General features: G+C 43.5%; 1 protein-coding gene across 3 annotated transcripts in view; it reads right to left on the reverse strand.

Moving 5' to 3' along the window:
* LOC125884727 (histone deacetylase 4-like) overlaps positions 1-23706 on the reverse strand; it is a 74592-nt gene that overhangs the window by 45739 nt on the left and 5147 nt on the right. For 2 of the 3 annotated variants that reach the window (XM_049569863.1, XM_049569864.1), the window contains exon 3: positions 8990-9058. In XM_049569863.1, the coding sequence (XP_049425820.1) occupies positions 8990-9058 (69 nt within the window). Of the gene's footprint in view, positions 1-1967; positions 2335-8989; positions 9059-23706 lie in introns of those variants that run through there. The other variant, XM_049569865.1, reaches the window with a different exon arrangement.

The following is a 23706-nucleotide window of genomic DNA, read 5'->3' on the forward strand; positions in this document are numbered from 1 at the left end:
CCACCCACAAATCACTGCACAGGAAGCCCTCCAATCACGCGGCTTCCTCCCCATTAAATCTGAATAAATAGGAGTCGATTGGCTGATTATTTACCTACATGTTTACAGAGAGCGTGGCGAGAGCCAGAGATACTTGCCTGGAACTTTGTGTTAATAAAGAGGCAAACACGCCATCACTGGTACACTTAATAGCAGAGCCACACACATGCCCCAACAAACGCACAGATGCACTTACACTGTACACACACTTGCACTCAATCCTTTGACAAAATCACACAAATTAAGGCGTCAAAGAACCTTCAAGAAGGCTTCAATGATTATAAATAAACTATACTTGTCAAATAGCCACTCTATGGTTCGCTGTGACAAACTGAAAAACAGACTGAAAAACAGACACATTTTTCTTGCTAGGAGCACTTTTATTGGAAAATAGCTGATATCTTTTCATTTCCACTCCAAGTTTTGAGGCTGAGTACCCTGCATCTGTTGGGCCGCATTTTGATGTATGATACATCGTTCTCTGAGACGTGCCACGTTTGAAAAATAAAGCCATAAAGCATTCATAGGAGATCCTTTAAATAGATTGCAGACGTAAGCTTGGAAAACTCCTGAGCAGTATTCTAAGTGCAGACGAACTGTAACTGTGCATCCAAACAGCTTCACTTGCCTTTAAAGCCATATGGCGCCTTTAAACACTCCACTTCCTCTTTTGTGTTTTCGTGCAGCAGGTGAAATGCACCCTTGCGGCTATTGCCATCCATGCCTTAGGAGAACATAGCAACAACATGCAACGAGTCCTTGTGGAGTTGCTGTCATGTGGGGGATGACAACATGTGAGTCAGTGGCTGGCACAGTCTTCTAATCTACTTACAATGCGACCAAAGGAAAAATTAGTCTATTTCAACCCTCAGGATATGAGGTTTGACATTTCCCTGTTATAAGATGCCTTCTTTCATTCCCCTCTTTCACCTCAGTCTCCCTCTTTCTTCCACTATTAGTTTCCCTCCATGAAAAGGAGCTTCGAGCATTTGTGAATCTGACTAACAAGGTACCCAGTATTTAATTAAATGCAGCGACGCCCTCAGTTTTGGCTGTTCTCTGGCCCTTGCTCGTTTCAGAGGCGACGACGGCTATAGTTTGGCAGTTGATGAGATGAGAAGGGAAGCAGAGAGGGGGCTTGTTAGCGCAGACAGACTCCTACAATCGTGAATCACTCCGTAGAGAAAGTTTGCATTTGATGTCAGATCTGAAAATAATCACAATGATAGAAAACTTCTTAGTGATGATGACATTTAGAGTTTTTTTTAATTTATTTTTAAAGTTGCTTTTCTCATTAACTTATTTTTTGCAGTTATGTCACGATTTTACCTAGATCTGCATGAGTCACTTTGTACTTTGAGAACCTGAGTCAATGTCTTGCTGACTATTAAGGAGTCTTGGCTGAAGGCTGAAAGTAGCAAGGACTCCATATTAAGACTTCAGGGTCAGTTGAGGGCTGACGTCAAAGGTAAACATGCACTGTAACCGCTGACGTCTGTTAATAAAAGGCTAATTTGTCTTCTTTTTCGCCCCTTTTTTCTGATCTAATATTAGTTTTATCATTTACATAAGAGCAGGACAATCATTTTACATCAGAGGTATTAGACAAGGACAGACAGACAGGACAGGAGAGATGTGATTATGACAGAAAGCTGCACTTGTCAAAGCGTTGCGGACCCAATCGTGGCTAATGCAAATCCATAACTCATCCACACAAATGCGTGCACACACACACTCTCACCGTACAAAATGTTCTTCTACGGATATTGAGTCCCTCACACAAACACAAACAGCCTCATGCACTTATTGGCGGTGACACACGCAAATGCACACACTCGTGTGGCATCTCTGTCACGCCAGTGGTGCTAATTGTTCCCCGCACAAAAGAGGGATAGAGAGGTGGGAATCGGTGGTGGCGTTAAACGTACCCATCAGTGCTCTCCTCCTCCTCCTCCTCCTGTTCTCAGCGGCCTCCCCTCCTCCTTAACACTGCACCTCCTCCTCTCTCCTTCCTTCTTCTCTCAGTCTGTTACAGGGAAGGACTCCTTCTCCTGCTCATCTGTCTTCTCCTCTTGCTCCTCACCTCTTTTGATCTCCGTTCATCCCCTCTCCTGTTTAACCTGATGGGCGTCTCTGTCCTCTTTCTCTCCTCGCTCCTCACTCTCTCCTCCCCTCGTCCCTCATTTGCCCAGTGGTGACATCACAGGGCAGTCTCAGGCATGCAGCCTGTTTATTCTGCAGCCCTCTGCTTTTCCAGGAACCAACGTCACACACACACACACACGCACACACACACTGTCTCTCTCCTCACCCTCTCTGCTCTTTTCCCCGCTCGACCTGCTTTCCTTGCTTCTAAGGCCAAGGAAAACCCTCTGTGCCGGTTGTAGTGCATCGAATATCTCTGCCTCCTTCTCCCACTCACTCGCAGGCGTCCCATTCAGCTGCATGTCTCCTTTGGTCCCCCCCCCCCTTCCTCTACTTATAATAACCACCGTCTCTTTCTCTCTTTCTCTCCCATGTGGTTTAATACCGTGTGCTCAAATTCCTGGCTTGGAATTTGCCAGCATTTCCCAAACAAATAAAACCACAAAATGGTTTCAGGTGAAGCCGAGTAAGGACCTTCCCCACAGGGAGGCTCCCCAGATATTTAAATAATGCAGGATCATAATAAAATTAGGGCTTACTATTACATAATTGTTTGTTAGTCTTCTTTAAAACACAATTATGTCCTGTTTCATTATTATCTCAGATTTTGCTGTTGCACAGGTCTGTTATTTTGCGTGCATGCCTCTGCACATTTGAACAGACATGTTTTTTTTTATATGTGTATTTTCTTTTCACTATTGTTGGGTGTTGATGTGGCAAATTTGTGCGCTCATTATTACCATGTACTTTCTTATAATTTTGCTAAATCATGTTTATTTGTCACATCTGTTTAATTTCTATTATCTTGTTTTATGCTGTTGTGTATGTGTGCAAATCATAGACCGTAAAAAAATAAAAGGACGTAGTCACCGCGACGTCCACCTTTGGTTCTTGGACTCCTGTTTTGAAGCCTTAAGTTCGACATCTGACTGTCACCATCTTGGTTTTTGGGCGCCAGAAGTGACCATATTTGGGCTAGAGGGTGGAGCTGTGGAGGAGTGAGGCGTGGATCTGACCGGGAAGCCGAGGACACTATTGACAGACAGTCTGTCACTCAAAATGGCCCAGCCATAATTGTGCATAACTTTAAGCCTTAATAAAATGTAAACAGGTGAGTTATGTAAAAAATTGCCTCCGTAGTTGTCAAAAACGAGGAAATCAGCTATACAGACTTTTTTTTTTAACCAAGCTGTAAATATGTTAATTTCTATGGGGACTGGCTTTTAGAGTCAGCCTCAAGTGGCCATTCAAAGAACTGCATCTTTTGGCACTTCTGTATTGGCTTCATGTTAAAGCCCTGGTGGTCGCCATTTAGCAACAACTTCTAAAGAAAAGTCTTTCAAGAAAATGTTTGGAGTTGCAAATCTTTTGCTGCAAAGATTTCAAAAAAACTTTCAGATCATTCAGATCAAATTAGAATAACTGTGAGACAAAATGTCTAAATTTAATTCATTAGTCGTTTTTGATAATCGATTAACCAGTAAATGCGAAAGATTAGTACGTGTTTCACTTGTCTTAATTTATAACAAAATGAATGTCTTTGGGTCTTGGATCAAGTTTTGATTCTCTGGCCAAACCCAGATGGGCCCAACCTGGCACGCCAGGTTCGGGCTGGGCTTAGACTGGGCCGTAATTTCTCAATGTTCCCCCTACTTGGATCAAGTTGGGTTCTCGCTAATCTCCCAGTGTTAGACCATCCTATTTCCATATGAATTAGCAAATATTAAAGTTTCACTTTTACTGCTGTTTGCTCCTCTGCCTCCAGAGTACACTCTGTTGCTCCAAGAGTGTGGTGCTCTGAACTGAACTGTATATTCCAGCAGCGCCCCAAATTTAACAACAGTCCACTTTGTGCCAGAGTGCACCCTAGCGCTTGGAGTAGCTATTTACGAACGCATCTTATGTCAGAAATATTGGTTACCAAACAAAAAAAAATTAGTTGGCTTTAGCTTGTAATAAATGTGCCCAGAACTGCTATCATAGTTCAGGCTTGGACATTAAGTATTCAGGTTCATGAAGGGTTGTGTCTGATTTTTCGGGCCTGATCAAAGCTCTAGGCTTGGACTGTTGGCTTGACACATTTAAGCAATTTGAATAGGCATTTTTCACTGCGTTGTGACCAAACAGTTGATCAAGTAATCAAGTAAAAATAATCAGGAGATTAATCAATAATGAAAATAATCATTAGCAGGTCACAGGTCAAGCTCAATAAAATGCACTGCAGTTGCAGTGTAGTTCATTAAAAACCTCATTTGGCTTGAATGACTGTAGAGAAACCTGCTGTCTCAAAGGTCAAAGCACACACAACACTAGCTGAACTACCCAGAGACGTGCATGGAGGAGCACTGAGAATCCCACCAGACTAACTTGGCTGCCACTTGACAAAGATAAACTTTGATATCAGCACATCTTTGTGTACAAGCTGTGACGTCAAACACGTACATCAGTTTACTGATGTGTGCCAGATAGAAGACAATATGGGGGCACTCAGAGAAAACCAAAACAAAGACAAACGTGCCGTCTCGAGGGAGAGCGGAGGAGCTTCCAGGAGTCTTACACAACTGACACCCGGATCAACACGAGTTTGACAAGAGAAGGTACTTCAGTTCAATTCCAGTCTGTCAAACTGAAGGTAACGTTTCCTCTGAATCTGAAGCAGAAACAGAGCAGAGACCTCACACGTCTGTTCCCATTCTCTTCTTTCCTTTGAGCGTTTAAAAGTTTCCTTCAGTTTGATATGGAACATTTTTTAAGCATGAGAGGGAATCTCCACGGCTGTTGCATAATAATAATTCATGATTTGAACATCTCAGCGCAAAAGCGTCTCTTCTCCACTGTGTATTTATGTAATTACTGAAGGTTATTCAACTCTTTGGAAGCTTTTTCTTCCTTCAGCTGAACCTTTACTCCTTCACCACCTTCCCTCTCTGCAGGTTCCTCTCCTCACATCCCTCCATCCTCCTTCTTCATGCCCTATCCTCTGGCCCTACTCTGCGTCCTTGCCTGCTCAGTAGCTCCCTCCCACCTTCTTCCCTCCATCTCCCCGCAACAAATCACAATCTGTTTACAACCCCTCGGGCGCACTCCACAACTCTTCTGGCTCCAATTGCAGATCTATTTATACCAGACAATGCAGAGGGCTGGCGTCTCTGATTTGAGACTCGGTTCGCCGACTGTATATCCCACGGTCCGACTGCCTGAGCTCCACACTCGTTAAGCTTAATAGATGTCATACTGAGCTGAGCGGAGCTGTTTAGAGCGGCCTCAGTAAAATGTGCCTGAGATCTTTTTTTTTTTAAGCACGCAAAGAGATGACAAAGAAGAGGAGATATTCTGCACAAGGTTTCACAGTGAATTTAGCAGCACGGCGAGATGAGAGGCAACAAGTAGCACATCTGTTGATGGTGGAAAATAGCTGCGGTCGGCTTACTGATTGGTCTCTGAGGGTGGGTTGCGTGAACATCCGCCTACGTTACTTTCTCTTGCTGACTCTCTCAGCTGCTGTGAATTAGAGTTTTGCCTCCATGCGAACTCTTGGAGATGATAATCCTGGTTATGAGCTTGCAGCAAAGGCTGATTGTGATCACTGTGACCTCCTAAAGAACGAGACAGAACTCTTGACAGGGAAGGGAAAGGAACAGGGAGGGTGTGACGGAGGGACGTGGTGAGGTGCAGTGAGTCTTGTTCTGCCAAAAGCAAGCTCCGACTTGTCGCGGTCTCAATGACATCATGCAACGGTCTGCAGCACGGCAGCTTAAGAGGAAGGAGACGGGTGAATGCGAGGCAGAGACATAACACGTGAGACGTAGAGGGGGACGACGTGTGACGGTTGGGGTGCAGTACGTGCAGGAACGTGTTCAAGTCTGTGAGAATATAATGAGTATTTTGAGCATACTTGGCCTTAGTGATCAGTGAGCCCCACAGTCAAATGTTGGTTTCCAATCTTGAATGAGTGCAAACAGATGAAGATTTAAGATTAAATAGGCATTATGACCACATCCCATCCTCATACCACATACAGTTAATGGCTGAAACTCACTTTGGTTTTGGACTATTGGTCAGACAAAAGCTGAAGACCAAAGGTTTCTGGAAAGCTGTGAATTTTCTGACATTTTACAGACTTAATAAAGGATTTTGCACCCCAGAAAGCCATTTTCTAGACCAAACGTTTTACTGATCAGTCAAGAATAAGGATGTCAGGTTCGGTTAATGCTGCTTTCGACAGCTCAACACCCATTAACCTGCAAGTTGATTTTTAAGGAAAAAAGCAAAATTAAGTGAAATAAAAGAGGCTTTTGATTTTAGTCAGGCGCTCCATTGACTCAGAGAGCTTTAGTGCCCTTTTCAAAGTGCTATCCATGTAAAGGTGGTGAGATTTAACATGATGGCTACCCTACGATCTCCCCCCACATTGCCCTGGTGAGCCATGAAGACCCTTTATAGAATTTTTAACTATGTTAGTATCATTAGCTGTGCTGACACTGTTAACGACGCTAACAGTAATAACACAGTTAACAATGCTAAGGGGGGTTTGTGGCTTAAAGTTGAGCTGCTTACTCACCTGGGGGGAGAGCAGAGGGTGGGCACAATGTTTCAACAGCAATGTTGTTGGGTCAGGACAGCATCAGTAGCAGTAATCACCAAATGAGTGGCGCTGCTAGCTAGCTGCTACCACACCTGTGTGGTTTGCAGTGCAGTAAACTGAAGAGCAGCAACCTATTGACCAATACGCTTAACTGGTCAAAAATACTCTTAGCAGTTAACCCATCCCTGATCAAGAGCAGGGGCAGCTGAGGCTCAAAAGATCAGCGGTTCGATCCCGGGCTCCTCCAGGCTGCATGTCGAAGTATCCTTGAGCAAGATACTGAACTCCAAATTGCTCACGATGGCTGTTCCATCGGTGTGTGAGTGTGTTAAAATTTGTATGGTAGCCTCGGCCTCGGTGTGTGAATGGGTGAACATGACTCGTAGTGTAGAAAGTGCTTTGAGTGGTCACTAGATGACTAGAAAGGTCCATTACAAGCAGAGTAACTCATTTAACCTGCTGTAGTCCTAAATTTTGCAGTCAATGAAATCCAAAAATATGAAAGTTATAATAGAGAAAAATCTTGAAGTCTGAGAGATTCACATCCAGTGACTGTTTTGCATTTTTGCTTGATAGATGAGATCAATGATTCAGCAGACAGCTGACTAAAATATTTGTCAGTTTTCTGTTGACTGACTGACGTTTCAGCACAACTTCAAAAACCATCTATTAGCGCTTCTCCTTCCTTGTCATGGGGTCAAGTTCAAGGTGTCAAAAAATATTTAAATCAGTCTGCACTACTTTGTGAGAAGCCAAACTCAGGTGTTTACTTTGAGTTGTGATGCTCCCTGCAGGTGCAACAACCACTGCTTTGCATCCCAAAAGAAAACACTCCATGTTCTGTGCTTAAATGCACCAGGCTCGGATTACATACAGATTAGATGACAAAGCATTTAAGTCTTTAACAATGCAACAACTGCATTTTGCATTTTCTGTGAGGAAACAGTTCCAGACTATAGTGGAAGGATGTGGTGTAAATGCTCTTAGACAGGTGCACTCTCCTTTGAGGAGCACATCCAAACAGTCCGGGTCACACACGCTACCAACGTGGAGGCCCCGGCAGCTCTGTATCCAAGACAACAGATTTCGAGAATATCTGATGAAGTCACTCCAGTGAATTTCAATATTTTATCAGCCTAGCCAGAGGCACGCAGAACATAACCCCAACAACAACATGACACAACATGTGAGGCTTCAGTGAGGTTTGGGACAAGAGGAGGATACTTTGGGTCAGACTGAGGAAAGAGTTGTTATTTATTTGTTCTTCCAAAGCAACAGGCTGGCTGAGTGTTTAACAGCACCTCCCTGCTTACTGCCGCTCTGTGGCATCACAGAAACAGAGAACTAAAGAGCAGCGTGGGGAGTAAGTTATGAATCGCACTTTTACTATTCCATTATTTTCTAAATCCAAATTGTTCTCTGTGGTGAAAAATGAAATGCACAGAACAATTTAAGCTTCCTCATTATGGAATTAGATAATGCATTATGCATATATTACCTCAGACTCATTTCTCCTTCAGATTACCTCATCTCCATCTGTGCCCCTTTCATTTCTGCAATCTTGCCTCCCTCTACACAGCTTCATCTCTGCCCCTTCCTCTTCCTCATTTACTTTGATTTTTATCTTCATTTTCACTAGAGCTGGAGTATTGTAAATACAGTACACTCACAGCAAAGGATGCACACAGCCGAATATTTTTGTTTCACAAGAGGTAGCCTTAAAAAAGGCGATTTGTTTTGGGACTATCTCAGCACCTGCCTCAGGAACTTGCAGCAAACACATCACCAAGATATGCACTAATGTTTGTTTTGCTATATATTTTTGGCAGCCATTTCTCTTGAGACATCCGACAACAATTTTTACATAAGCTCACAAACAGAGCGCCTACATTTGGGCGGCTGTATTTCCATTCAACAAAATGGCACTGCATAAATAAAGCGCACAGGACTAAGCATGGACTCTTTTAAGACTTGTAAAAAACCTTTCAGCTGTCATGTTAGTGATGTCACAGCGCTGCTACATGAGAACAGATGATAGTCTTTAAAGTGAGGACAATAACAGGACAGAGACAATCATGACAATTGGACTCACAAAACCTATGCATGCAAAGTCACACAGGATGTGGTTAACAGTGAAATCACGTAGGTGCACACACACACAGGCTTTGGTTTACAGGAGCCCATGCACACATACACACACAAACACACACAGTGTCCAACCTGTTGGGATGTGGTTGAGCGCCGATGTCTTCAGAACCTCCAGCGGCTGCTCCTTTCCCAGGATCCCCTCTGTGGGAGAGAGAGCACACTCCGCTTCAAATATGGTCCGCAACATTGAGACAAGCTTCCAGCAACAAACCTGCTAATCAGGCGGTTAAGATGAGTGAGCGGGCTTCAGGTCATCTGCAGAGCCGCAAGCGCGTGCCACACCGCGGCTACCGCCACCTGAGCGACCGCCTGATCCATGACCAGCGAGAGAGAGAGAGAGAGCTGTGAATTTGCTGAGATGCTCGGCTGCAGAGGTGCTCTAAAATAAGCTCGGAATCTGAGGGATACCGAGGGAGCAGCCTTCATCGGCTCCTGTGTGCTTGTGTGTGAGTTCAGTGTGCGAGAGGAGGGATGTTGGGGCTCGACTGATACTGCCTGTGCTCAGCATAGCAAATGTGGTTGGCAGCAGCAGCAGAGAGGGATGGAGAGGGGGGTGGTGGTGGTGGTGGGGGGATGGAGAGGAGGAGAGGGAGGGAGAGAGGTAAAAATAGCTCACCCTTTTGTGTATAACAGCACATGTGGAGAACGCACACACATGCAGACACAAAGACACAGTGCTGCTGCTGCGCTCCTCTCCTGTGTTTGTGTGCATGCGTGTCCGTGGGTGTGTGTGTGTGTGTGTGTGTGTGTGTGCAAGAGTGTAGGCTGTAATTATAGTGGCAACATGAAAAGGCTTTTGTAGCTGCCGAGCCCTGGGAAGACATGGCTATAAAAAGCAGAGCGACAGAGAGGGGTGGTGGAGGAGGAGGAGGAGGAGGAGGAGGCATCGGGGGAGAGGGGGAAGATAGAGGTAAGGAGGGGAGAGAGGGGAGGGAGGTGAGGAGGATGAGGCGGTGGAGGAAAAACAACGAAAAGGCGCAAAAAGGGAGGAGAGGATGGAATTGACATGCATCGCGACTGCACACAAATCTGTGACTACTGACACACGTTCTCCATATATGTATGTATTTTTAGCAATCATAAGCACCTGATCCATATATATATATTCTGAGCACAAGGCTTAGAGACATCTGAGGCGCACAAACATGCAATTATTCCTTTGGATGCGAGATGAAAACCCATGTAAAATCCCTTTGGAGGAATAAAAGAGAGGAAAACAGGCAAGCGTCTCACTGTGCATGATCTATTTCTGGAATTCTCTCTGGACCAGACTGGCACACACACACACACACACACACACACACACACACACACACACACACACACACACACACACACACACACACACACTTAATTAGCCATGAAGCTGGAGGATGCATCGTTCGCTGATTACGTGTGTGTATTCGTCTCGCACCACCTTGTATGAATGGCTGCACCCATGATGCACCAATCCCTGCGAGGACTTGGGTGTGGACTCGTCACGTTTGGTCCTGTTCAAATGAATCTCAATGCACATGTGTTTATTTAAACCAAATCCTCTCGCCAGTAGCTGACAGATTTTGCCGCCTGATGTATCAAGATAAAAAAAAAAAAAAAAAAACTCAAAACAGGTGCTACTGAATTCAAATTTTGCAGGACTCGGCGCGCAGGTCAAACGTGCGGTCTCATGTACATGCACGCTGTCAGACTTTATGTAAAAGGTGAGGAAATATTGTGAGAACAGACAGGTGGTCACGCCGCCTCACACATCCCTGCTGCTCCAAAACAAACACATCAGTGACAGTTGATATCTCTTGACAAGCCCATTCAAATGACACACACGCTGGCGGATTTTGCAATGTAAATGAGGTGTGTGATGACACCTGTGGCTCGCAGTAATTCTACGCCGGCTTTTGCGCAAAGTGCTGGTACCAGCTTTACATCTCAAGTGTAGGGAATTAGGGGGACGGATGTCTTTGTCTGTGGTTGGTTAGACAAAGCGTGTAAGCTTTCAGTCCAGACCGCACGGCTGATACCTGAGACACACGTGGAGAGGGAGCGCAGGTGTGTACAAACACACATCCGTAGGTAGAAGCCACGGAGAAAGAGCAACATGATGGAGCAACAAACCACATACACAACCGCCACGCTTGCAGAGAAGTGCCCTATACCTTGGCAACAGGGTCCATCAATCTTGAATGTAGCCTAGTTACCCAGCAGCCCCCTCCTCCCTCCAGCTCCCTCTCTCCTCCCTCCCTCCTTCTCTTTCTTTCTCTCCTTCTCTCCATCCTCCTCTCTTCTTGGTCCCACTGGGCAAGCATCGGGAGACAGGGAGCTATAAATAGCCTCAGCTAGCCTCAGGCAGAGAGTCAGTCAACTCGAGCTAATGCAGCTACCGCTCGTTGAAAAACATGCATGTTATGATCGGCGCTGTGAATGGGGAAGGACGCAGGAGTAATGAGCTAAATGGTGGAGAGCTCCGTCTGCTGCATTGCTAAATGTAGTTTTATGACAGCATGCTGTAGCGACACAGGCGAGCTTGACCCCGGATTGCATGCTGTATGTTGACAGAGGCCTTTGTTATGCAGGAGAAATGAGATGTCTGTCTGTGCCACTGTGGCGTTTACAAAGAGAGACAGTGACAGAGAGAAAGAGAGGAAGGATGCTCCGGCCTCATTACATTCAGCGCACTTCCGTTCTGGCTGCTTCGTCCAGGGTGACTCCAGTGAGCAAGGTGAACCAGACAGGAACAATACGATTAATCAAACACGCCTCTCCTTGAAGAGCCTTTTCCTCTGGGTCACAAATTTGCTTCCCGAGGGCACTGGCTGACGTCATGGCGACTGATAAAAGAGAATGGGTGACCCCTGTGTGAGCCACCAACAGTTTGCGTCCCGTGAACAGTCGGAAGCAACCATCTGACCCTCATTTCATGCTGGGAGCGTCGGAAAAACACAGCGGTAATGTAATTTGGCTTGGTGTCTGAGTGCTTCTTTGTGCTCCTCCGTGAATGCCGTCATTTGAAATAAAATCACAAATTAGCTGTGAATCGGTAATTAGACTGCGGGTGTCTGTTGCACGTCCAAAACGCATTACAGTCATGAGGTCAGTAGACCAATGAAGAGACCGAAAACTGCAGACGTTGGAGCTAGAAATGCATCGACCAGGACACAATAACATGCACAGGAGTGAGCCTCCAACTCAAAGTGTTGTTTTTTAGCAAGTCTGCAGATCAGATTTATGAATTTAATATGACGGTGACTGTTGGATAACGATTTGTTTGTCATTTGGTCGCTCATTTATAATTTAGGAATGCAAGTTTAGAGCTACAATTCAAAGAGAAGCGGATGCATGAGTAAAGGCTGCATCTTTATAAGAGTGACTGTCTCTTCTTCACCGTTGACTAACCATATTTTATTTATGTAAATCCAAACTGAAATACAACTTTGCATATGATTAGACCTGGTATTACTGTACGTCTTGGGCGATCTGCTCACATGTGGACAGCATGTAAGTGTAAATGACCATCGAGACGCATTGAGATCTGATTACTTCAACCACTTGCAGAGGCTTGTTTGTGGTGTGAACACTAGTGTGTCTTGATGTGTCCCTGACATGGACTACATCACCAATGCAGGACATGGTGGTTGTTGTGGTGACAGCTTGCCATTGCTCTATACCTTGCCCAATTTACAAAGATTTGGACAAAGTGTTGCTTGACCCATAGGTGTCATAAAGGTGTCATGAAAAACACGGAGGTGGCATGGGACATTGATTTTGACAAAATGAAAGATATTTACACCCAAATTGAAATTAAGTGTTTGATCAGGCGCCCAGTGAAGCTGCTCAGCCTTGCAGCAAATTTTTCCCAGTGTCCACTCGTGGTATTGCAGGCAAAAAATCCCCTGCAGCCCAAAAAGCCTTTTCCCCATAGGTTAAAACTGCGTAAGACATGTCTGTAAAACTTTTGAAAGGACACCTCAAACTGCAAACAAGGACAATAATGACCCTTTCTGTTGTGAAGTTTTGAGCCATGGCAGTTCTGCATTTGTAAAACTTTCCTCACGTTGAAAAAAGCAGTTTAAAAATCGATGACGTCATCACTATATAAAGTCTATGAGTTAAGCGGGAACTCACGGGTACAGCCAGTAGGAGAAACACTACTGCGCGCATTCAGCAGGCTGCATATCGTGTAAGTAAACCCAGAAGCTAGGGAACTTTCTAGGCGTACGCGCCAGGGGAGCAACTCCATTGGGATGAATAGGCGCCATCTTGCTGTCTGGCATCTAAATATTGCTAAAATCTATGTGTTTGATGGCTCAGTTTTCTTGCGGTGGACCCCCAAACCCTCTGTTTCACAAATCACATGTGGATGTTATAAGTGTGTGCGGGGCACTTTGACCTTCTAGCATAAGTGATGTAAGCAGTAACAAAACCTGAACATAAGGGTGCTTTCAGACCTAGAGAGACCCGAATCAGGGACTAATTTTGTTATAAAGTTGCATGATTGCCTAGAGTTGGTTCGTGTTCTCACGGCAGCATTTACAAGCGGACCAGACCAAATGCCTTGCTCAAGAAACCTGCTCTTGGTTGGTCAGAATTTCAATGCCGAAAAAATCCAGGAAGTAAACAAAATGTTGAAGAAGAGTACACTTCTAAGATAAATGTGACCCTTTCTAATATCACAATGGAGGGACAACTACGCAGATTGATTTTAGCGCTGCTCATCGTGGACTATATTGCTGTCATTGTTCATTTAAGTCAAACCATACAGTTTGAAAACAAGGCGCGGCTCCAACTAGAAAACAATGTTTTGATGCATTGGATGTGCTGAATGTGCATATTAAGGCAGTACAGGAGAAGGCACACATTAATAATCCTCCAGGACTGTAGCATGCTCATGTTTAACCCAAACAATGTGTGACTGCAGTTGGTTCAGATCGAGGTCAAGACACGTTCTAACCAAAAACAAACTTTGTCTGTAACCAGACCACCTCTTCAAGAAGGTCTCAGTCAGGTTGTTTCGGTGCGCACCCAAATGCGATTGCTGAATTCACAAATACCCAAACAAACCGCACTTAGGGGGGAAACAAACTGGAGTTCGATTGAACTGAACCAAACAGGGCAGGTGTGAAAGCAGTGTGTTCAGCTGTAGACGCATTAAGACACAGGTGGGAACAGTGAACGGGGCTGTCTACTTGGGTTCTGGTCACTGAAATGCATGTTAATACCAGGTGTAAACAGGCTTGGTGACAATCAGATATCTGTGTTTCCTACATCTAAAACTGCAGTAAAAACTGATTTTTCAGTGTTAATTATCCAAAAAAATTAAAGATTCTGTGGTTTAATATGATGCATGTTGGTAGCGACTTTGCAACATATTTAAATAATGCCAAAACACTATGTAGAGGGTGTTGTAACACACCAACAGGCAGCCATATTGGAGGTTCAAAGCTCCAGGGCATCAATGGCATAAAAATGCATTTCCAACCAAATGAGTAAATCTCTCCAAGGTGTTTCTCTGACTTTGCCCCGGTGCATTCAGCAGCAATAATTAGGTATAAAAAAGGATAAATGCATAAATGACTGAACTGACTGCAGGCACTGCTTTTAACATACACTACACACATTTTTTCATATATTTAATGACTGTTTTCACACAGTGGTTCCTTAATGGACGTCCATGATGGTGCCACACATGGTTGCTAGGAGATCTGTGATGCAACTGTAAAGCCTTGGTAGCTGGGCCTAATGCCTTACAACAACAAACACCCACAATATGTGAGATGACAGTTGCTCTGCAGCTACTATGCATACAGAGTAACAGGTGCACTATTTTTTATATTTGGTATATTTTTCTTGACTTTTTCTAGTGAGTTTAGTCCCAGCAGTGATCGTACTTTGCTCCACTTGCGTAACGGAAGTATTTCCTTGATGCCCAGGCCAGACATTCATGCTCTGTGTCAAGCACTGTGGAGCGACATGTCAAAAGGCACAAGGAAAGGGCTCCGAGGAGGCAATGTAAACCGTAATTGCCGCTGACAGCTCGTTGGCAGAACACAGTGTATCCCGTTTCTCAGCTGGGACGAGACAAAAGACACAGGGACAAAAGATGCGTCCCGTTCCTTTCATTAGCTCGTGTTCCCTCTCTGCTGTCCCTGTCCTAATATCAATTAAAAACAGGCATAAAGGCCGTGATTAGGTGTTTGTTTTTGTGGTGGGGGGATGGGTGTGGCAGGACGAGATGGGTGCTGCGCTCCATTTGCACAAGGACAAAGCGGAGCTTGTGCATGTAGGGGGTCGGTCGTTGCACAAGAGACCCCCCCGGGCCTGTTCTGGGATGGACTGTTAGTCATGTTCAGCCAAGTTGGTGGCACATGGGAGGACAGAACTGACGCACTGTCTGGCTGGCAGGAGCCTAAGCTCAGTTCAGCAATGGTGGGAACACGCCGCTAAAGTGCATTCTGCAATCTGCCACAATTTCGTAATTTGGTTTTTGTAGGAGAGAAACATGTCAGCACAAGTGGATGGCAGACAAAACGTGACAATAAAGCTTGAAATTACCCTCGATGAGGCTCACGCTCATATCACACTGACCGCCGCACAAAAAAGGCAGGTTGTGTCATGCATGCACTCGTCCCGTGCTCCATTTTTAGCAGCACGACACACGGCAACAAACCGCTCAGTCGTGAAGAGGAGAATCAACACGGGAGACCAAATATAATGATTGTTTGTTCGCCATGCGTGCACGTGCACATATCTTGTGTGTGTGCTTCTAAAAATAGACTCAGGGATAAGCCGGGCCCTCTTTATTGCAGAGAAAACTTTTAACCCTTTCACCCCTGCATTTGAGCGGTGTGATGTGTGATGGCGTGCATTTGGATAAGAGGATAAAAAGGGGTCACTGTATGGGTCCAGAATGGAGAGTAGGATGAGAGAAATGTAAATTTAATGCATGAACTATCATACACTTTGGCCTTATATCCATATCTCTGCAGAGAAGCTTTTACTTTGACTTATTTTAAACTTCTGAGAAGACGACTGATTAGGAAGCTTCCTTTTCACGGTTCTTCTCAACAGTTTTATATCTGAAATATGCCAAGGGAAACCACAGCCATACTGTGGCAGCTCTACTGGACCAGTTAGGAATTATGTGTCTTGCTCAAGGGCACCTGAGTTTCCTCACTTTCATTCACTTTTTCCATTTACCAGACAGTACGAGCCAGTGATCTTCTAGTCCCAAGTCTGTTCCTTAAATCTCTATGCCACTGCTGCCCCGTTAATAGTATCTGGCAGGTGTAATAAAAAGCAAATCCATAATATAGACTTATAGGCATCCAGAGATCTGTGAGCGCACTGTACTGCAGTGTTTATCAAATACAGGGCTGAGACCCAAAGATGGGCCGTCAAATTACTTTGGAGAGATTATCACCCAAAGCTGCTTGTTGTCAAAAATAACAATCCAAAATCACAAAGAAAAAAAAACATGAACTTTAAAGTCAAACTGAATGGTAATGCAAAACCTTCTTTCTGTCCCAGCCGTGTACGACAGTGCAAAATACAAGGCTGTCTGCAGCAGGGTGATGGTGCAGGAGTTTTATTAGAGCCTACCCTAATAAAGCTACAAGATTAGTTTTTGGCCATGACAACAATAACCTTGAAAGTATGAGACCCCGAGAGAGAAAGAGAGAGGGCCAGCAAATCCAAGAGGTCACAATCATCAAGGTGTGAGCGTTTAAAGGGGACTTATTAGGCCTATGCTTTTCCTTACTTTCTGTCATGATGTTACAGTGTTGGATGTTCATATTAAACGTGGCCAAAGTTTTAAACGATAAATTCAACATATGTAATCCATGATGTAATCCCTGGGACCAAAAATGCCAGGTCTCAGATCGTTCTAAATTGTTTCCAACGTTTCTTTCTACTTTAGAGACAAGCTGACGTCAACTTGTGACGGATTTCTTTGTACTGTCATCTGCTCCAGGCATGCTACTGCACGTGTTTACATTGCGTAGCCTACACGGCTACATGTAGCTACATGCGAATGTCACGGAAACATGTAATTTTGGTCACTGGTGTGATTAATTTTCCCACGATTTCACATAACATTCCTGCTGGAACATGTCCAGTTGGGTTAACAAGTGTTTATCTGTGATTTTTAATTGAAGAAGGTGCTGCCAGACATGTCATTCAACAGCTGCAAGTACACTGCTACATGTAGCTACATGTAGCTTCATGCTAACATCAGGGAAACGTGATCTTGGTTGCTGATATTGTTAATTTTCCCCAGATTTCGGATAACATTCGTGCTGGAACATGTCCAATTGTGTTAAGAAGCTTTAATCTGTAATGTTAAACAGAAAAAAGTGCCCCTATACACAGTCATTAAGCAGCTGCAAGTACACTGCTACATGTAGCTACATGCAAACATCAAAGACATGTAATCTTGGTTGCTGATGTAGTTAATTTCTCCCTGATTTTGGATCATATTCATGCTAAAACATGTGCGGTTGTGTTAAGGAGCTTTTAACTGTGATTTTTGACAGAAGAAAGTGCCCCTTTACACAGTCATTCAGTGGCTGCAAGTACACTGCTACATGTAGCTACATGCTAACATCAGGGAAACATGTGATCTTGGTTGCTGATGATGTTAATTTTCACCAGATTTTGGATCACATCTCTGCTGGAACATATCCGGTTGTGTTAAGAAGCTTTTATCTATGATTTTTAACAGAAGAAAGTGCCGCTATACAGTGTCATTCAACAGCTGCAAGTACACTGCTACATGTAGCTACATGCTAACATCAGGGAAACATGTAATCTTTGCTGCTGATGTTGTTAATTTTCCCCAGATTTCAGCTCATATTTCTGCAGAAACATGTCTGGTTGTGAACATTTTGGTTTAAAGCTTTTATTTGTAATTTTTCAAGGTACAAAGTGCCATTATACTCTAGTTAAGTCATGCAATGATGGTGCAAGGATGCTAAGATGCGAAAGACCCGGAAATGCTGACCAGTCAGAGCAGGCTGGGCTTTTCGGGAGGGGGCTTAAAGAGACAGGTGCTAAAACAGAACATTTCAGACAGAGGGTGAATAGCATGTACAGCACAGTCAACATACAACAGTATGAGGAAAATAAAATGTTTATTGACCATTAAAGCATGTAAACATGTTCTAGTAGAATTCCAAAATACAAGTATGAACCTAAAAATGAGCATAATAGGTCCCCTGTAACATCTACAACACCCCTGGGGCCTATTTCTTAAAGGTGGTGTGAGTACATACGCTTACATGCTTGTACTGTACAGCATGTTACAGCATTCTGTGTCCCTTGTGTCGATTTCCCAGCACCAGCAAGGGAACAGCCCTATACCGTGGTGTATATATGTGTGTGTCACTGCCATGTGTGTAGTACTGTTTACGTCAGCAACAGTCCCTCGCCACTCCTGCCAAAACTCCCCACTGACCAGAGAGTAAGAGTGCGCTCACAGTTACACACACAAACACAATGTGCAGCAGACCTTGTTTGAAATTGGGATTCTGAAAATTAACAGATTATCATGGTTAGAGGAATAGTTCAACATTTTTTTCGCTTTCTCACCTAGTTAGAGGAGCTATATTCTGTAATGTGTCAACTACATCTACAACACGCCTAAAAACGCAGATCATTTACAGCTATCTGTTGCACAGTTGGCAAACCAGCCTCAAAACATGTTTTTTTAACAGCTCCACAATTTCTACTTTATTACTTCACAGTGGCACGAGTTGAGTTTGTGTTTTCATATCAGTGTCACATCACATTACCGTCAACTGCTTGGTGCCCTCTGGAAGAAATTAAGTTGCTACCAGAAAATAAACACGTAGCCATACAAGCTTTACTCTCACTTCATACAGTAGATTTAGTGCATCTGTTGACTGGGATGACAGTTTGTGTAAAAAATACGTTCAAGTAAAGAAACTGCATGCATTTGAGAAATCGTAATGGAAGCTGGCGGGTGTACAAACATAGTATTCTCTTTAAGCGGTGTCCATAAAATAAATCTACCAGTGCCCATAGCCTAGAGAGGCTAATCTTGGGTACCAGCCCAAACAATGCAATCTTCTGACCTTACTCATTAGTGTTTATTTTACTTTATCTTCCTGACTGTTTTTGTTGTGTTTCAAGGCTGTATAGACGTCAAAACAGTTGCGCTTGTAACCTAGATACCACTGAGCCTTCGAGGAAAGGAGCACTGTGTCAAGTTCACCGGTTCAGAACCATAAAAGGCGCTCACGCCCACGCAGACCCTGCAAAATAAAGCAGTAAAAAATCTAATCTGAACAGTTTATATCCTGCTGCAGACGTGCTTTTCATAGTGTTCGTGGAAATGTGTTCATTTTAAATTTTGTTGCATACAACAATGTTAAGTTCAAACCTCTCATTCACAAATAATCACTTACAGTACCTGGCACTTACTTACCAACCACTTACTGGCCTCAGTGTGTGTGTGTGTGTGTGTGTGTGTGTGTGTGTATGACTCATATGCAGACCCAATTCTTGCTCCAGTGGTAAACACTGCAGACTTTCCTGGAAAGCCGGTGCACTTCTGACTAAGACAAAAACAAATCGTTGCCAGCTAGTGGCATCACCTTCCCTCTTTAATAAGACACCGTAACACCTGAGGAGGCTGCCTGCTCTTTTTAAAACTTATGTCTTCATTTCCACTTACAGTTCATCCTGCCTGCATCAATTTCACTACGAGGCATCTGAGGTGAAGCAGCTTGGCTTCTCATGGTGGTAAACGACCAAGATGAGTGATGACTAAGGATCAATCCTTCCAAGAAAAACGGGGGAGAACAACACTGAATATAAAATGATTTAAATACCACGAACTTGGATTAACCCTTTTCTTTCCCTGTAAATATGAGCAACAAAAGATGGCCTTGCAATTGTAAAATAATGTTATAGGTAACTGTATCGGCCACCATCTCTAATATTAACTGTTACGTTATATACATTGATCAATGGGAGAGGGTCGCCTTTGTTTCTGTCACTTTCTTTTCTTTTTCTCCAGAATGTGGTTTGTGTGGTCTCCCCCTTTATCTGGACAGAAACCCAGCTTGTCCCCAGGAACTGATAAGGGGCGCCTGGCAAGCGACCACAACCACAGAGGCCCCAGAGAATCATGGGAAACACTTGATGATGAACCCTGGCTGTGTCCGAAATTCCATACTAACACACTATATAGTAGGTGAGGTTTATTTAGTTCGTAGGTTAGCCTCCTACTAGAACCTTATCAGACTTACTTAAGGTGGAGTTTTAAGGTGGACCTGCTGTTCTCAATGTATAGTCTCAGCCACTCTTGAACAGATAAGGGCGAAATGTCTGGCTACCATGTTTCTCCTGAGTTAATAGGACTGTAACTGTTGTTGTTGGGTTTGGATTTATATATAACGTGAATAGTTTAAATTTGCCTTTGCAATAAAAAATGTTCTTTAATGTCATTTTTATCTGCTGTTTTGTGCTTTATGTTTTTCAAAGTATTGGTTCAGGCGCTGTTTAGGCACCAGTGCTATTTTTGAAGTAGCATTTTAACACCAGTATCAGAAAGAACCCAACCAATACCCAACCCTAGTAGCGACGACAACGTTCATAGCAGCGGACAGCAACCGAGGCAGCGCTGTAATGTCAATAAGTGATAAATACCTCTGTAGAGATGAGTAACTTTGGTCATGACACTACTGCCTGGTGTGCAATTAGGGGAACACTATAGGAAGTATTGTGGTAGGTCTATCATTACAGATGGATGACACAGTACATAATTATTGAGCTTTGTTTTGGGTACTTGTAGTGTGGCTACAGGGATGTAATTTGGCCACTTGATCACTTTGATGTTGACTGAAATATCCAACTATTTGGATAGTCACATAATGATAAAAAACAGTGACATCAGGATGTTGAACGATAATACACATATTGGGTATCTAGTGCAAGGTATGCAATTTTGGACGCAGTGAGAGTTCAGACATGTCTGGGTAAAGGATAATGTCGGCAAAGTTGCCCTTTACACAAACCGAAGACAATCAATAATAGATAAAACATGCTTTCAATTATTTTGCTCTAAGTTTGTCATTTTATGATTCTGTTCAATACAAAAGTTCAACAGGTTGTTAACCACAGAAACATTAACAGATGTGCTATTCACCAAATCACAATGTTCATTTAAATAACTTTCTGAAAGAACCCCCCCACGTCACATACATAAAATCAAACTCTGCTGTGCAAACGCTGCCTACAAGTTTGTCGATTTTACATATCTCCACAGTTCACCTGCCAGTTTTCTACACGTTATAGGGATTTGGTCAATTCAGCCTGTAACTTGCTATGATTGGAGCTCTCAAAATGAGTCAGAGTGTTTGAAAATTGTAATTGTTTTCTGCAATTGTTTGCTGAGTGGACTGAGCCTAATATTTTGGCAAGCAGGTGGCACTAGTTAATTATCATGCTTCTGTTTTGCTTCTGTTTGTGTGTGCTGCAGCAAGCTTGAGTTCTTATTGAATATCCTCCATATTAAGCCTAACTGCTATCGACAAGTGCAATCCATCCCAAGCGTGACATTTACAGAAACCGCCCCACTCAACCAAACATGATCAACATGTTAGCTCATTGCTAAGCACAAGTGTAGAACAAATGTTGCCGGCTAATGTGCTAAAGCTCTCGGCACACAGAGTAATCACTCCTGTGCAAACACTCCAGCCTGTTTGCTGATATGCCCGCAAAAAGACTGATGTGACGGGCCCTACCAGCCTGACCCCCTTTTGTTCTGGGAAACATAAACCCGACAAAGCGTTTTACATTTCACTTTTCTAGGAAGAGATTTATGGTAAATGATATTTAATCTAAAAATCCCACTGCTGCTGTAATAAAGAAAATGAGTAAGTCCTGGATCAAAAACGTGCGTGCTAGTAAGCTCATTTACAGATTACAAAAGTGGCACACAAGCAGGCAGGCACGCACGCTCACAAGCACCCGGAGCTGCTGCATGAACTGTGAACATGCGGACACACACACACATACACACACAATCAAGGCTTTACTCAGAGGGCTGGTACATGACTGGAAATAAGTGCAAAGCAAGCTCAGAAAAAAAGTTGGCAGCTTTTGATCGCACTGCAAATACAAGAGCACAACAAAGCCGTGGATCTGAAAGTCTCATTGTTCACCCCGAGAACAAAGCCAATGTTGTTTAATTACACTCAATATCAAACACATTCAATTTAACAGTGGCAGTGGCAGACAACCCTGACGCAACCTGAAGCTACAGGATTAATTTCCTCACATCTGCTTCACAAAAGAACAATTATAACAGGAGTCCAATTGATGCATCTCTTAAAACAGAACTGATTCCTTTCCCTGCACATTCTCACTTCTGTAAATATCACTGCCATAAACATTTCAGTGGGGAAAAAAAAGAAGCCCTGAAAAGCGCCACGAGGCCATAGTGTTGCACATTTTTCACATTTCACATTTTTAAATGTCTCTCCGCTGCCTGTTTCTGTCTCTCTCTGTGCACCAACATCCAACAAGTGTGTCTCTAAGCTGTCATTCAAACAAGAGAAGCAACACCTCAAATTGACGCCCACACTTGGCAGCACTCTGTGGACCGAGATCGTCTCCTCTGAAGGCTTTTCAGAGGCAAACAAGACAGTGAGAAACAGCGGCTGCTGCTATGAATCGTCTCCCCTGGACTCACATAAGATCACAGCTATTTTTGTTTTGGTGAGAGGTGAGTTAACGCGGGTGACAGGCAGATTCTGGGTAGCCCAGTTTGGCCCTCTAGTGGGAAGCAAATGGAGGAGATGAGAGGTAGAGGAGGGCAGCGTGGGAAATTAAAAACGGCTAAATCTTATTATATTTTGACAGGAGCTGGTTAGTTTATCTGCTCTATCAGCTGCTGCAGCCCCTGGCCAGAAAAGAGTGAAGTTTCCTGCCTTGGCTGTGTTCAGATCTGGGCACTGATTCAATATTACTGTTTGTCTTCTTCCAGCAGAATCATACTGTGATAAAATAATGATGCAGGTATGATTTTGGAAAAATGCAGAAAATAAAAGCAATTATTGATCTATAAAAAGACTGCACAAGTCTGTATGAATAGTTTAATTCAATTCTTAAAGGTGGCTTTTTTCTGCCAATTTTACCCATTAAGTTCAGTTTACTCATTAAAGCAAGGGGGAACTATTGTAAGATGCTATTGAGTTTCATTATGGGAAATGTGTGAGCCATACCTATATTAGGGACAAATGGTGTGTTCCATTTGAACTGGGAAGTTGAAATTCTCAGTTGGAAATTTCAACTGGAACAAACCCTTAAGTCATTTCATACTAGTAAAGTGGGAAGAACCTCACCAACCCCCGACTTCAAAAGACTGATTTATAGTTGTGCATAGGCCCTACACTGAGTCCACACCGTAGCCTACACACATGGCCGATGCAGTTGTGAGCTTTTATACTTTAGCAGTGGTATATCTGTAGCGCTCTGAAATTACATTGCCAAAAACGCTAGTAGGCCAGTAGTTTCTGTGAAGTGCTGTAACGTTTGATTGATTCAACTAAAACCCCTAAGACACACTTAAAACATGGCCTGATAGCAACAACATTACACGAACAAAACAATTGTCTTTTGTTGGACATGTTTTCCCCCATAAATACTGCATGCTAACAATATTAGCATAAGTCTATGACATTTTACAATGCATAAATTAGCCGGGCAGCTAGCAGAGTTTTCATCTACTCATATGAGGCCAGGGTTAAAAGCAACATTTAACAAAGGTA

The sequence above is a fragment of the Epinephelus fuscoguttatus genome, linkage group LG24 (assembly GCF_011397635.1).
Source record: "Epinephelus fuscoguttatus linkage group LG24, E.fuscoguttatus.final_Chr_v1".
In the NCBI taxonomy this organism is placed as follows: Eukaryota; Metazoa; Chordata; class Actinopteri; order Perciformes; family Serranidae; genus Epinephelus; species Epinephelus fuscoguttatus.